The sequence below is a fragment of the Trichechus manatus genome, unplaced genomic scaffold, assembly GCF_000243295.1.
Source record: "Trichechus manatus latirostris isolate Lorelei unplaced genomic scaffold, TriManLat1.0 scaffold00078, whole genome shotgun sequence".
NCBI classification, from domain to species: domain Eukaryota; kingdom Metazoa; phylum Chordata; class Mammalia; order Sirenia; family Trichechidae; genus Trichechus; species Trichechus manatus.
In genome coordinates, this window is record NW_004444014.1 from 4743458 (window position 1) to 4759436 (window position 15979).

At 36.8% G+C, this 15979-nt stretch overlaps 1 protein-coding gene across 1 annotated transcript in view; it reads left to right on the forward strand.

Moving 5' to 3' along the window:
* The window catches only part of RIT2 (Ras like without CAAX 2), a 398618-nt gene extending 384835 nt beyond the window's left edge, over nt 1–13783 (forward strand). The window contains exon 5 of the mRNA XM_004380897.3: nt 13285–13783. Within this exon, the coding sequence (XP_004380954.1) occupies nt 13285–13515 (231 nt within the window). The 3' untranslated portion in view covers nt 13516–13783. The remainder of the gene's footprint in view (nt 1–13284) is intronic.
* The last annotated feature ends 2196 nt before the right edge of the window (nt 13784–15979 follow it).

The following is a 15979-nucleotide window of genomic DNA, read 5'->3' on the forward strand; positions in this document are numbered from 1 at the left end:
AGTTTCTCATGTAACAGTAACACACATGCTGTTTTATGACATTGGTTAACAACCCCACAACATTTTAACCCTCTAAATACTTAGAAATTGTTATTAAGTATATATTTATTAGTTCTACGTGCTGGGAAATGTACTGACCATATTACTATTTAATCTCCTGTAAATACATAAGAGCCTCTGAAGGAGACTTCTTAGTTGAAGGATATTGAGGTCTGAGAAATTAAGTTACCTGTCTGTCATGGATTGAATTGTGTCCCCCAGAAATATCTGTCAACTTGTCTGGGTCATGATTCCCAGTATTGTATGATTGTGTACCATTTTGTAATCTGATGTGATTTCCTTGGGTGTTGTAAACTCTATCACTATGATGTAATAAGATGGATTAGCACCAGTTATACTGATGACATCTACAAGATTAGATAGTGCCTTAAGCCAATCCCTTTTGAGATATAAAAGAGAGAAGTGAGCAGAGACACACAGGAACCTCACACCACCAAGAAAGTAGTGCCAGGAGCAGAGCATGTCCTTTGGACTGGCGTTCCTGGGCTGAGATGCTCCCAGACCAAGGGAAGACTGATGCATTACAAGGACCTTCCTCCAGAGCCGACAGAGAGATAAAGCCTTCTCCTGGAGCTGATGCCCTGAACTTGGACTTGTAGCCTACTGGACTGTGAGAGAATAAACTTCGTTTTGTTAAAGCCATCCACTTGTCGTATTTCTGTTATAGCAGCACTAGGTGACTAAGACACTGTCCAAAGTAAGAGATAAATCTGACTTTATCTACTGGCAATAGTTGTAGGAATCATATCACAATTTTTGAGCACTTATTATATGCTACTCACTGTGTTACTGATGATGAGGGAAGAACTAAAAATACTAAAAGAACTTAAATTGAAGAGCTAAATATTTGCCTTTATGTTATGGGAATTTCCCTCTGGCTAGAGTGTGAAGATTAGACTTGAGTGGGGCAAACCTAAAGGCAGGAAAATCATTTAGGGGATAAATTAATGAGAGCCTGAATTAAGGTACTGGTCGTACAAATGGAGATGGAAGATGACAGCATACATAATAAAGGAATAGAAATTAAGTGACTTGATGAGAAATTTGATTTAGGGATGTGAGTGATAGAGGAATCTAGAATGACTTCAGAGATCCTCACCTGGGTTACTGGAGTATTGGTGCCATTAGCCAAGATGAAGCATTTTGGGTGGAAAAATAATTATTAATTGATTTGATCACATTAATATGGAAGTGCTTGTGAGACATTCCAGAGGAGCTCCCTAGCAGAGAGTTGTTCATGTGGCTCTGGTCTGAAGCACAGAAATGAGGTTTGAAGACACTGAATCTGGGATTCAAGAGCACTCTGATGATACCCAAAGTTACAGATTTGAACAAGGGTATGTAAGAAGAGGAGCCCTGGTGGTGTGGCAGTTAAAGCACTCGGCTGCTAACTGAAGGGTCAGTGGTTCTAACCCACCAGTCGCTCTACAGAAGAAAGTTGTGGCAGTCTGCTGCTGTAAAGATTTACTGCTTTGGAAACCCTGTGGGGCAGTTCTACTCTGTTCTATAAGGTTGCTATGAGTTGGAATCAACTTGACTGCAGTGAATTTTGGTTTATGTAAGAAGAAAATGTCAAGTGAGAAGAGAAACAAAGAAATCAAGAACAGAATTTATGGGCACATAATTATGAGAAGGGTGAGGGAAGAATAGGAATCTGAGACAGGACTTTCGGAAAGAGTAATCAGAAGGTAAAGATACTAGGAAAGAAGGAGATCACCAATTCAGGAAGAGTTTTAAAAAAGGAGTAGTCAAATTTGTCAAATGTTGGGGAGGTGAAAGACTATTGGAAACATTTATTGGGTTTGGCAGCAAAAATAATATTTATACTTTGCAAACCATTACAGGAGGATAAGGGGGCAGAATCCAGACTGCGAACGCTGATGAGCAAATCGGAAGTCAGTGAGAGAAACCAGCACATAAACCAGTGATGTATTTTGCTTTGAAATTGTGCATCCTTTTCCACTAACTTTCCTGTCCCAGACCCATTCCTTCTCCTTTTACCTTGTACGATTATTTTCCTGAATACATCTGATGGTGAATGAAGGAAAGATATAAGAAAGTAACTAGAATTGGACTCTTAAAATATGTGAGGCTCGCATATCTTTTCTAGGATGAAAAAGGCTGTTAAGAGGAAGGCTGAAAATATGGGACAGAGGAGAGAGGACTGCTGGTGCAGTATTTAAACAGATATGAAAGAGACTCATAGCGCAGAGGGAAGTATTAGCCTTGACAGAATCATGAACCACTCTTCATCTGAGGCTGGAGAGAGGATGATAAGGATGTCTAATGATACAGATGAGGTCTAGGTGCAAATCTAGGATATCAAAGTCATTCTTTTTTGATGCCTTTATTTCCTCACTGAGGTGAAATAAGAGGGCGAGATCATCTGCTGAAAATGAGGATAGGGTCAGAGATTGAGAAGAGAAGTGAAGTTTTGAAGAATTTAAATGATGAATAGGAAAGGGCACTGGCTAATAATAAGGAAAATGACAAGGGCCTTGATGGCCCTGCTAAGACTGAAAACTAAATTTATAGTGTTTTCAATAAGCACAGATACAAATTTTCAAAAAATGCCCAGCTCCCTTTGTATAGGACCACAGAACAAGGAAAGTTGGTTCCCTTTTGTCTTCTGTAGCTCCCAGTGTTAGAACTGATATCAAGCTTATTTTGCTCAGGTTCTTCCTTCATTCTTATTTTCGTGGCTTATCTTTTCCAGATATGATACAGAAAGAGTAAGTAGGCTGACCATGATCTTGGGGGAACCCTGATAGCTCTGGGAAGCCTGGAGATTTCCTTTGAATCTCATCAGAGTCATCTGTCACTGTGATCCCCAGACCCCATTCAAGCAAGCAACATAACGTTGCCCTTTCTTCTTTGTATCTAGAGATTCTGCACTGCACTGGTTGTATACAGACAGCACATGCGACACAGAAAATGAAATCTATGGATATTTTAATGGAAAGGACTTACAACCTTCAGCAACTCAAGTGAGATTACAGCTTCTGAGTTCTCTAGTTAATTCATGGAGAGTTTCTGCTGTAGTAATTGGTTGGTCCTTCCTTGGTCACCTTTCTATCCATCTATTTATCCATGCATTCAGTGAAAAGATAGAAAAGACGTTTATTGAGAATGGCCCATGTATAAAGCACAGAGGTGTTGCTAGGAATGTAAAGTTCTTTGCGTGCATGGTTTTACATTCTGCAAGCGGTTCAGACGTTTATATAGTTGTGTAATTTATTACTTAATTATAATTGTTATATGGATTAAAAGTACAATTCATCAGTTTCTTCTTTCTATTTTTATCTAATTCAAATTTATTAATTCAGTAAATTAACCACTGAAATATTTTTTGGTGCTTAAAGGATAAAATTTTGGCCACCTGGAAAACTTAGCCATCCATAATAAGTAATTCCCTCATGATTTGGGATACTATTCATTTAATATACATCAAATAACACATTTACTTATTAGTGCAAATACATGAAGATATCCTCAGGCATGCTGATACATATATTTACACTTAAACATACGTGCCCATGCATATACATTGCACGTACTGCCTACGTTTATTGATTTCAAATTTTAACAAGGTAATAAAAGAGTAAAGTCCTTAGGAGAAAAATTCAAAGAAGAAGCCAGATATGGCTGTTAGCAAAATATTTAGCATTAACCTTCTCTTTTCTCCTTCATAGCAACTACCAGCTACCATGGCAACCTTTCCCCCCAGCACACCAGAGATTCTCAGATGAAAAGCACAAGGCCTTGGAGATTTCAAATGTCTCTTATACAAAGCAGTCTAAACCCTTTACCCTACAGCCATTACAATCCTGTGCCTCAGAATGACTGGCTACACACATTTCATTTATTATGTCCTGCTCTTCTCTTCATTAAATCAACGTCTTTCCAGAACAACCGGAGAAAGAAAATCTATTACATTTCCTTGCACAGAGTAGGCACTCAAGAACTACTGTTTTTGTTTTTGTTTTGTTGTTGTTGTTTTATTACTCAGTTGATTGGCTCCACAAAAAATCCGTATAGATCTAAGTAAATTAGGCATTTAAGCTCACTAATTTCTTCTGATTGTGCTCTTCATTCTCTCTTCCTCCTTCAAGCTCTGGTTTAAACCACATTAACTACTGATGATCCCACATAAACACCGTTATCACTTCTGCCTTAGGCCTTTTCAGTGTCTCTACCTGAAACTCCTTCCTGTTCCCACACACCTTCCCGCACCAACATGCGGGTCTCAGATTAAGGTGCCCTCCTTCAGGAAGCTGAGAACCACTAGTAGTGGGCTAGGCACTACCTGTTAATGCCTCCATAGAGCCCTGTGCTGGCCACCGTCTTCACACTGATCACACTGAGCTGAAAGTTCCTTTGTATTTTTCTATTGCCCCGATTGACAACTAGTTTCTCAATTGTATTTCCAGTTTATCCCCATGGCCTAAATTCACTGGTTTTATTTTGCAAATATTGAGTGCCTCCTGTCAGCCACTGAGCTGGGGGACCAGGTACAGTGGTGAACAAGACCAACAAATCTCTACTCCAACAAAACTGTGTTTATTTACAAATTAGTAAGATGATATCAGAGGGTAACTAAATACCAAAAAAAGAAATAAGGCAGATTAATGGGATAGCGTTACTGGCGGTATGCAAGAACACTTTCAAGAGGATGGTTAGGTAAGGCGTCTCAGTGGAGGTGACATTTCAGGTGGGATATGAGTGAAGAGAGGGAAAAGAAAAGAGAGAGAGAGAGACCTGAAGGGAACACTTCCAGGCAGATGAACCAACATATGCAAATACTTGAAAACAAGAAGTTTGCTCTTGGCATGTATGGGAGTAACCTGAATCTTACCTACACGTATGGAAGAAAGCTGCAAAAAAGAGAGTCATTCTCAAGGATCCCCAGTTGAACCTCTGCATTGGTTGCAGACTTCTTCTTCACCCATCTAGAAAAGAGAACTGGAGGAAAATAGCAAGGCAGAGATAGCATGCTCAGATGGAACATCCTGGAAGCCCTGTCTTTGGTCTGTCAAGAATGGTTGAGTTTACTTGTGTCAGTGATCACAGCTGAGGTTGGGACATCATCATGCAAGTGTTTTGTTGTATTTTGTTTTTCCCAATAAGGAGTTTGAGATGACATCTAACTACTTACTTTCAAATGGAAGGTGATCTAAATATATGTATAATTCTCAGATTAAATAAGTAAATAAATCTCATATCAAAATCACTCTTATTGGAATTGTTCGTGAAAACTGGCAAGGCCACTCATATCGTTAAAATTTATTAAGACCAATTATACAGCAAAATAAAATGAAAATCTCTTGATCTAAGTTCAGTAGCTACTCCACTAAGTTAACAAATAAGACGTATTGGTCCCAAATTTCCCAGGGAACTCTGTTATGATACCTACTACCTTGATGATGTAAGCTGTATAATGAAAATTAATAGCTCAACGGGCAAGAACGAAGCGAAACACAAAGACACATTAAAAAAATATAAAACAACTTCCAAATTGTTTGCTCAGTACACTAAATGTTTTAACAGTGCCCAGTAGACTTAACCACAAAGATGTTTTGCTTGCGAAGCTTCTCCTGGAAGAGTCAAACCCCTTTTTCTGTCAATCTCTCCTCACTCAAGGTTAGCAATTATAGTAGAGCAGTATCAGAGTTTCCTTTTGTGTCATTAAGAGTTATATAGCTCACTAAGCAACCACCATTACCCTGACTACCTTTACAATAATTTGATGTAATTTATTTTATTTTATTTTTACCAAGTTCAGGTAGTAGCTACAAAGATGTAAAGGGCTATGAAGCTCCTGAAATCAGCAGATTGTTGGGAATGGAGCTCTAATTGGCCAGCCTGCTTTCTGTTTCCCACTGGCAGCTGGGCCTGGGCTAGAAGAGGCTCGGCTTGCCATTGGGCCCCAGTTGTCTCATCAACCCCTCATGCAGCTGTAGCTGTGTTCTAATGCCTCCTCTGGCAGATGGGAAATGGCATTTTAGGGAGTACCTGGCATATTACACGGTGATCTTCCTCGACGAAAAAGGTGGCTCCCCTGGGTTATTGAAATTTTCTATTAGTTTTATGAAACATTTTTCTTTATTCTTTTTTTTTCCTGCCATTGCTTTCTGAGGCCTCCAGGTGGCATATTAAATCACAAACTCGCCTTCTTTGCAATTGAAGAGCAGCACTGGTGGCACAGTGGTTAAGAACTCAGCTGCTAACCAAAAGGTCGGCAGTTCAAATCCACCAGCTGCTCCTTGGAAACCCCATGGGGCAGTTCTACTCTGTCCTATAGGGTCGCTATGAGTCGGAATCCACTCGTTGGCGATGGGTTTGGTTTTGGTGGTGTAATAAAGCAGCCCTGGTGGTGCAGTGGTTAAAGCGCTTAGCTGCTAAATGAAAGGTCCTCGGTTCAAACCTACCAGCCACTCCATGGTAGAAAAATGTGACAGTCTGCTTCTATAAAGACCGCCTTGGAAACCCTATGCGACAGTTCTCCTCTGTTCTGTAGAGTTGTTATGAGTCAGATTCAATTTCACGGCACTGGGTTTGGTGGTGTAATGACGTCTGCATCAATTGTGCACCCCAAAAATCTTTGTGCAATATTGTGTAGTCCCAGTCATTATTTTTCACCCAGTGTTTCTACATTTATTTAAAATTTTATTTTTTTGTAAATGCAATATGAAGTATTTTATGCTATTTGTTTATCATTTTAGAATCATCTTAAATTGTAAAACTTCACATCAGAATAATCAATTAAATATATATGGAAAATTAGCAAAGGAAATTGGAAAGACCCCATGAGAAATGCCAAGAAGGGCTGGAAACAATACTTGATGGTGGAGAGTAGAACTTGATGGTTGGTTTATCTAACTAGGTGACCTTGATAAGTTGTTCAATGTTTCTGGGCCTGAAACTCCCCATTGGGGAAATAAGAGAATTTAACTCCATTCTAACACTGTGCTTCTTTCTTAGTACCATATTTCTATGCAAGTAATGCACACCTTCTACATTTGTTTGCCGATCACTCCTTCCCACTATGCGGTATTTTCATAAGCGCTGCTGTGACATTTTTTTTTTTTTACATGTTGCTGTAAAAACAATTAGCATAGCAGGCTTACGGAAATACCTCATAAGGGGAAGGAGGGGTTGGCTAACAAACATAGAAGGCACGTGTTATTTGGGTAAAATACAGTAGTTACTGCATCACGTGGATGAATACCAATTACTTAAAAATACTTAATTTTGCTTGAAATTTGGAGAGACAAGATATAATATATTAGAAGAATATTTTAATTACTCTCTTGAATTCTGATAGAAGTTACTTCTTGTCATACATGATTGTCAATATTAGTGTGAGATGAAACTTCACTGAAACATAGAAATTTATACTTCATGCTTTTAATTTAATAGTTTTCTTAAAAATAACAATTTTAGGTCACTGATCTAATAAGAGTTTTGTAAGGAAATAGAAAACAGATCAACAGTAAAATATTTTACTAAGTTTAATTACCATTTAGGTTTTATTACAATGAATGTAGAAATGACTAAGTCTTCAATTACATAACATTAAGTGAATATTCTGATAATGCATCTAAGGACATATACAAGTACATTTCATGCATTGCTACATAGGATTCATGGTTCCTACATTACTTACCAAAATAATGAGTAATCAAAGAGCTAAATATGCTTCAGCCTGCTACAAACCATAAAATATGCAGTATGTCATCTATTAAAGTACTGCTTTGCTGCAAATGAATCCAATCAGAATCTTTGCATGTAATTTGTTTTCTAATTTTATTTAGTTGAGCTTGATTGTTCCATTAGACTTTTAATTGAATTTTGTTGCCTCTAATAATTCATTTGTGATTTTTACATTTTATGATTACACATTTCATATGTGTGTGTTTGTATAGAGATATACATATATATGCATATATTATATATATAGTGTGAGAGAGAACCATATACCCACTACCATATTTAATATATTTAAAAAATGTTGCCATAATTAGTCTACATCACTCTATTTTCAAAAGAGTAAAAAAAAAAAAAAATGTAGCTCTTCTTGTAGCTGAAGACTCAACACCAACCCCTTTCTATGTCTACTCTCTTCAGAGAAAAATCACTTTTTGTGCTGTTAGAAGTATTCCCCAAAATCCTGGTCAATAATGATCCAAAATGATAATTCAATATATCTTCATTTCTCCCTCTGTTTTGGAATGTCAAACTAATAATATGTCAGTCTCCCAAATATTTGCTGATCTTTCTCTGGGGTCTTTATTCCATTGCATTGGTAGATTTTTCCAGCCCTCATCAATCTCACTGCCTGGACAGCTATAACCTCAATAGGTTGAGTCCAACATCACTGTTATTGTTCTTCTCCCTCCACTCATTCTTAATTAGAATTCAAATATTTCTTTCCTATTTTTACCTTTATTCTTCCCTGTGAACTTTAGTGTCTCTTTATAACATTCTATGATGCGAAAGCTCTGAAGTGATCTAAATCTATTTAGAGACTTTATGCACACTAGTTACTGTGAATGTTCAAACATTTAGCTATGAAAATATTACTGTAGTTGAAGACAAGACAATACACCCAATTTAATGGGGGTGCTATATAATATACAGTACATTTGTTTAATAGATTTTTATTGAAGTATCTTATATAGAAAATGCATAAATTATAAGCATACAGTTCTATGAATTCTCACAAAGTGAACCTACCTTGAAACCACCATATAGATCAAGGAAGACAATTAAAACTACCCTGAAAACTCCATTGTAACCTCTCCCAAAGGAAATGCTATATTGAACTCCTGACACTAGAGATTAGTTTTGCTGTTTTTAACTTTTCTAAAACTTTAATTGTGTACTATACTAATGTAAAAATAGGGGACACTGGATGTGAGGTATATGGAAACTATTTGTACTGTCTTGGCAATATTTCTATAAATATAAAATTTTTTTAAAAAGGTTTATTAACTCAAAACTGAAGCCACTCCGGAAGTTCACCCTTCAGCCAAAGATTAGACAGATCTATAAAATAAACAATAACACACATGAGGAATGTGCTTCTTAGTTCAATCATGTTTATGAGACCAAAAGGACAACACCTGCCCAAAAGCAACAATGAGAAGGCAGGAAGGGACAGGAAAAATGGACAGATGGAAACAGGGAATTGGGGTGTAGAAGGGGAGAAGGTTGACACATCACAGGGATTGCAACCAATATCACAAAACAATCTGTATATAAATTGTTGAATGAGAAACTAATTTGCTCTATAAAGTTTAACCTAAAGCACAATTCAAAAAAAAAAAAAGTAACTTTTATATAATCAAAAAAAAAAAAGTTTTATTAACAATGTTCCTTAGGTTTGGTTTCTTTCACTCAACATAATTATATCTGTGAAATTTATCTAAGCTGTATGTAACCATATTTTATTCATTTATATTAAACAGTATTCCATTGTATTAATATACAACAAATTATTTTTCAGGTATACTAATGATGACATATATGTAGCTTTTACTGGTTTTGCTATAACAAATAATGCTGCTATGAACATTTTTGTACATGTATTTTGGTACATATATCTACAGATTTTTTTCTTGTAGATACAACTATGAGTAGAATTGTTTGGAAAAGAAAAGCAATATATTTCTAACTATCCCCTAGGTAAAAAAAAAAGAAGAAATTAAATAAAAATTAGAAGATATTTGGAACTGAATGGTAATTAAACTACAGTGTATCAAACTTGTGTGATTATCTAAAGCTTTGTTTGGAAGGATATTTATAGCATCACATACATGCTTTAGAAAAGTAGAAATGTTAAAAATCTAATGATAAAAGTATCCACCTCAAAAAGTTAGAAAAAGAACACTAAAATAAACCCAAAGAATGCAGAAAGAAGGAAAGTATAAAGACAATTTGATAAAACCCTGGCAACATAGATTCAAGGATAGACAGCAGAAATAAACAATATCAGAAATGACAAAGTAAACATCACTTCAGAGCCCACAAACATAAAATAGGTAATAAGGAAATATTATATGCAACGTAGTAGCAAAAAATCTGACAAGTTAGATGAACGACAAATTCCAAAAAAAAAAATAATTGACCAAAACATACACAAGAAGAAATAGAAAATATGAATAATCCTATGCTTTAGAAATAAAATTAAATACGTAATAAAAGTCTTTCAACAAGAAAATTCCTAGGATCAAAGGACTTTTTCAACACTTTTTACATGTACAATTCGGTGACATTAATTACTTTCATTATGTTGGGCAACCATCATCACTATCTAGTAACAATTTTTGATTTAATGCCTGCTTTGTATGATATTGAATCGACTCAACAGTAACAGGTTTGGTTTTGGTTTTGTATATCAGTGTCACTTTCTTTTGGTTCAAATTTCAATTCAAATTTTAATCTTTCTATATGAGTTGGAATCAACTCAAAGGCAACCAACAACAACATATCCTTTATTATATGTAAGGTGTTTCAATTGTAAGTGATTTTTGTTTTTAAATCTGGTCTAGTAATCTTTGACTCTTTTAATTGGACTGTATATTTCATTTACGTATAACTGATTGTGATATATTTTATTTGAAAGACTCTATTGTTTCTTTAAAATTTGTTGTTCCCTCCCTACTCCTGCCATGCTTCAGTGCGAGCTCAGTGTCCTGCCTCCTTGTTCTTTGAGCTTCTTCAGGTGACTTACTTTGACCATTCGGATGTGGGCAAAAGTCTCTCTGCCTCTTGCCCATCTATTTTCTGTCATGAGAACATCATTTCCTAGGTAACAGGTGCTCTTTCAGCCTGAGTCTCAGAATAAGAAGATAGGAGTAAAAACTTGAACTCATCCATCAGCCTGGAGCCAAGCTACCACAGCCTGTTTCCCAACTGCTAACAGACAATATGAACAAAATTTAAATATTTTTTTGTAAGTCACAGAGACTTGAGGCAGTTTTTTTAAAATAAAGTATAATGTAATGAAAGTTGATTAATATAGAAAATGGTACCAGAAATTTGATGTTGCTATAGAAAACTTAAAATATGTGGCATTGGCTTCTGGGCAGGGAAAATTGTTATAGCAGACTAAAACATAAATGGCAACCCATGCTGTGCATTGTCAAAACATTTTCTAAGATTAGCACCTGTGATAACTTAGAAAGCAGAGAAGGAATTTAATAAGCTTATGACTTTGTCCAATTATTGTAAAACAGAATGTTAATAGTTTTATTTGGTTGTATTTAGCTGCATATCTTAAGTACTATAAGATAGAAATGAGCTCAAAAAAAGAATAGGTCTGTTTGTCAGCAGGAATGAAAGAGAAAAAGGAGAATCCAGACATTCTGTATCCTACAGAGTTAAAATGTGACAGTGACTCATCTCTCTTTAACAGCCCTTGGTAATGTTGACCTATCACAGACTGTAGTGAAGGATCTGGCTTTCAGATCATATAGACCTTGTTTTACATTCCAGCCTAGCCACTTATTGGCAGTAAGGAGTTGTGAATTGGTTAAGAAAGACTGGGTTATGCTCTGATTACAAACAACTCCAAAATATCAGCAGCTTAAAAGAACAACTTTTCTTTCTTAATTATGCCACATATTCAATATGGGTGACCCAGGAGCTCTACTCAATGTAGAGTTAGTCATAGTCACTCAGAGTCCTAGACTGACGGAGTCTCCATCTCACCGCGTGCTTCCATGTGGCCGGAAAAGTGAACATATAAACAAGCGAGTAGCTTTCAGAAAATAGATGTGGTGTTGCCATGAGTCAGAATTGACTGGACAGCAACTAACAACAACAACAGACAACATTGAGTAAAGACAGTCATATTCCTGTTTTCTCAGAACCAGTATAAATAATCTGGTAGGGCTTAATGCAAGCTCTAAATTTTGAGAAGGATTACTAGCACCCAGCTACAGTAACATAGATGGAGTCCTTGGGTGGTAAAAATGGTTAACGCACTCAGCTGTTAACTGAAAGCTTGGAGATTCAAGTTCACCCAGAGGCACCTCAGAAGAAAGGGCTGGTGAACTACTTCTGAAAAATCAGCCATTGAAAACCTTATGGAGAACAGTTCTACTCTGACACACATGAGGTTGCCATGAGTTGGAATCAACTTGACAGCAGTTTTTACAGTGACATATAATCCACTATTTAAATGTTTGTACATCATTTTAAGTTTACATTTTAATGAATACTTATTAAACCATGAGTAATTTTATTAATTACTCATTTAACATCTCTAATAGCTCTATATGTGATTCAGGCACAAGGAGCTATGGTAGACATTGAAGGGGTGATAAAGTTGTCAAGGCGTGGTTACATGCCACAAAACGCTCATAAAGTCTTAAGCCTGCTCAGAATTGCTCTGCTAGAGAAAGGTTTACTTTTCAAACTGTTGGTGTTTTCTTTTTGTTTCTTTTGGTCTGTTTTGTCAGAAGGTAGCTTTTAAATGGAACAACCAGAACACAATTAGAGAATGTTGACACATTTTTCACAATGTGAATGTGAATGTGAAATGTAAATAACGCCACTCAACAATTTGTGTGGAAATTGTCAAGTGGGAACCTAAATTGCTGTGTAAACTTTTACCAAAAACACAACAAAATGTATTTTTTTAAAAAAAGAGAGAGAGAGAAAAAAAACTGCTTTTAAAGTATCATGATAACTTCATCCTGACATTTTTAATTAAAAATACTAGACTATAACTAATAATAACTAAAATTTATGGATCTTTAAACATGTGCCTGACATGTTCAACACACCTTTTAAACTTAACAAAGAGCCTTTGAGGTAGGTGTTATTATCCTACGTTACAGATGAAGAAACTGAGGCAAAAAGGTTAAACCTTACCCAAGTTTGCAAAGCTAAACAGTAGCAGAGCTGGGATTTGAAACCAAGCAGTTTAAATCTAAAGCCACGCTTTTCACCAGTAGGCTGCATTGCTTCTTTTAAAGTCTGGAGAGCTGGGCTCTGGTTCCATTTATTGTCAGTTCTAATCAGTTGCCCTTTAGGGGACTCTGATTTCTCATTCGTTCTTTCAGTTTAGAAATTATCGGAATTGTCCCTTGAAACAAAATCCCACATTTTACAGTTTCTCGTGTAACTGAGGTCCACAGCCCACGTGGAGAACATGCTTTCGATTAAAGAGGCTCTCCCTTGCTCTCTTTTTAATATCTTTTATTTCTCCCTTAGGTCTCTACAGAAGAAGGCTTGAGTCTGGCCCGAGAATATAACTGTGCTTTTTTTGAGACGTCTGCAGCCCTCAGATTCTGTATCGATGATGCATTTCACGGCTTAGTGAGGGAAATCCGTAAGAAAGAGTCCATGCCCTCCCTGATGGAAGGGAAACTGAAGAGAGAAAACAGCCTGTGGAAGAAGTTAAAAGGTTCACTGAAGAAGAAGAAGAAAGAAAACAGGACATGATATCCCTGCTTCTGACTCCCTCACTCTCTTTCTCGCTCAGAATTGTATTTGATGGACAATTGCAGATGTAGCATTCTGCTTCAGTATTCTGTTTGTCTCTTTCTCTTTAAATATCTGCTTGTAGATAAAAGCAAGATCTATAGAACTGTACCTCTTGAGATAGTTTTGTTTTGTCTTTAACAGTTGGATGGATTTTGTCAATCAGCCGGATATGCTGTTTAGTTTTTACAGTATATTACTAAATAAAATTGACATTCTAATTGCCTCATTTCACTTTAAAGAGGCTAGCTTCATTTGGTATGTGTCTGGTTATAGAGGAAATATTCAAAATTGCAGCCAGAATGATAACAGGCTCCAGGGATCTGCCTTTGCCTGATAAGACTCTGGATGTTTGCATTTCAGGAACCTCAGTAAATAATGAAGAAGCTCAGGATATAATTCAGAGACGGAGTCTGCAAGCTGATCTTTCCTCAAGTGGAGAAGTCATGGTGCTTCTTCTTGAATGCTCGAGAGAGAAGCCATAGGTGAATTATTAATAGTAGGAACTGGTTGTGGGCCACTGGAGACCTAAAAAGAAATAAAATATCCTCATATTTACAATGCTCTGCCCCTTTTAAGCTTTGGCAAAATTATCACAACGAAGTCACTGGGCTGTGGCAAAAGGATATTGTCATTAGCAGGATGAGAGTGGCTGCTATGAATCTGGTGGTTTACAAGTTCATCAAAGAACACACTGCTCTCAGAAAAGAGTTCCTTTTAGGACTGCTTTACCTGCATCAGAAATCCTGGTGGCATAGTGGTTAAGTGCTACGGCTGCTAACCAAAAGTCTGGCAGTTCAAATCTACCAGGTGCTCCCTGGAAACTCTATGGGGAAGTTTTACTCTGTCCTGTAGGGTTGCTATGAGTCCGAATGGACTCGACGGCAACGGGTTTGGTTTTTTTTTTTTGGTTTACCTGCCTCAGCACCACCTGCAAGGCAAGAAGTTTGGTGACTCCAGATGGCATACATTCTCCCTGTATTACTGAATTTCCCTCTCTCCCCTTACTCAAACCATGAAATGTCACCCGTTAAAGGGTTTATTTTGTTTGCTTGTTTTACAATGGTGTCATCATGTACAATGAAAATGCTCGTTCGCTCATTTCCCCCATTGTGTGAGTTGCCTTAATCAAATTCAAGCTCAGACAGGACAGTTCTGAATATTTAATAGACAAGCGTTGGGAGGAAAACCATAAAGCATTTGGAGGAAAACCATAAAGAATAGACAGCTAAGCATGAGATGGAATCGATCAAATCAATCTTCGTGGGGTGGGGGCAATTTCTATCATAAATAAGAGAAAAGGAGGGATAAGGGGCATAATTATCATTCAACATTCAATCATTTATTCTTTAACTCACAATGCCCCCAACACTTGCTAAGCTCTGAGAATGCAGGAGTGAACCAGATGGACCTGGGCCCTAACTTCCTGCAGCTTAACATCTAGCTGGGAGACTCAGCTGAAAGAACAGTGGATGGGATGGACGAGGATAATGGGATCCACTGCTTAGGAGACACTGAGTTTCTGTTAAGGGTAGTGGAAAAGTTGGACACAAATAATGGTGATGGTTGCACAACATGATGAGTACAACTACTGTCACTAAATTTCACATATGAAGAACGTTGAAATGGCAAATTTTTGTTACAAACATATTTACATTTTATATTACATTTTATAAAATGTGTTTACTACAATTTAAAAAAAAAGTTCTTCAATGAGAACTTAGAAGAGAAAAAGACACATTTTATATAGTAATATAGGTAAAGCTTCAAGGGTATATAGAGATCATCATTTTTCAACTGTTGGACTGAAAAAATCAGCCTTTCAGAAATTATACCTGAGGGTCCTTTTACTGCTTAGGCCCAAGCCCCTTTCTCAAGCCCATATTGACTTAATTGGTCTTGCTCCTATTATCTACTAACAGTGTGATAATTCACTGTACTTACTAACAGTCTTTTCTTAGTAGCTGCTGCCATTCTGTCCCTTAGCATTTTTTTCAACCTATATCTTCTATGGAGTGAGTCATAGGTTAAACAGTTTTCCCCATTCTTTACTGACAGCTCCCCTGCCTTTGACTTCAGAATTTTCTATCTCACTTCTCTCTTCTTCCTTCTCTTTCTTTGTATTCCTCAAGTCCTGGTAAATAATTTATGTTGTTTAGAAGTTCTCAGTGAGGTTTGGATAAGGGAAAACAGTTACAAAGTCCAACCCTTTCATTCCATAGAAGGAGGGAGGTCTGTAAATTATCACCCAGGGGGCTGAAAGAATTTGATCATCAGCACATGCAGAGGCAGACTTCAAGGTACTCTTTTAAACCAGTCTTTCTTCTAGAAGATTGGAGCAGAAGGAAATGTTCCAGAAGAATAAAAGCCAGACATTTCTGCACAATGACTATTGAACCACCCTCTTTGGTATAAGACAATTCTA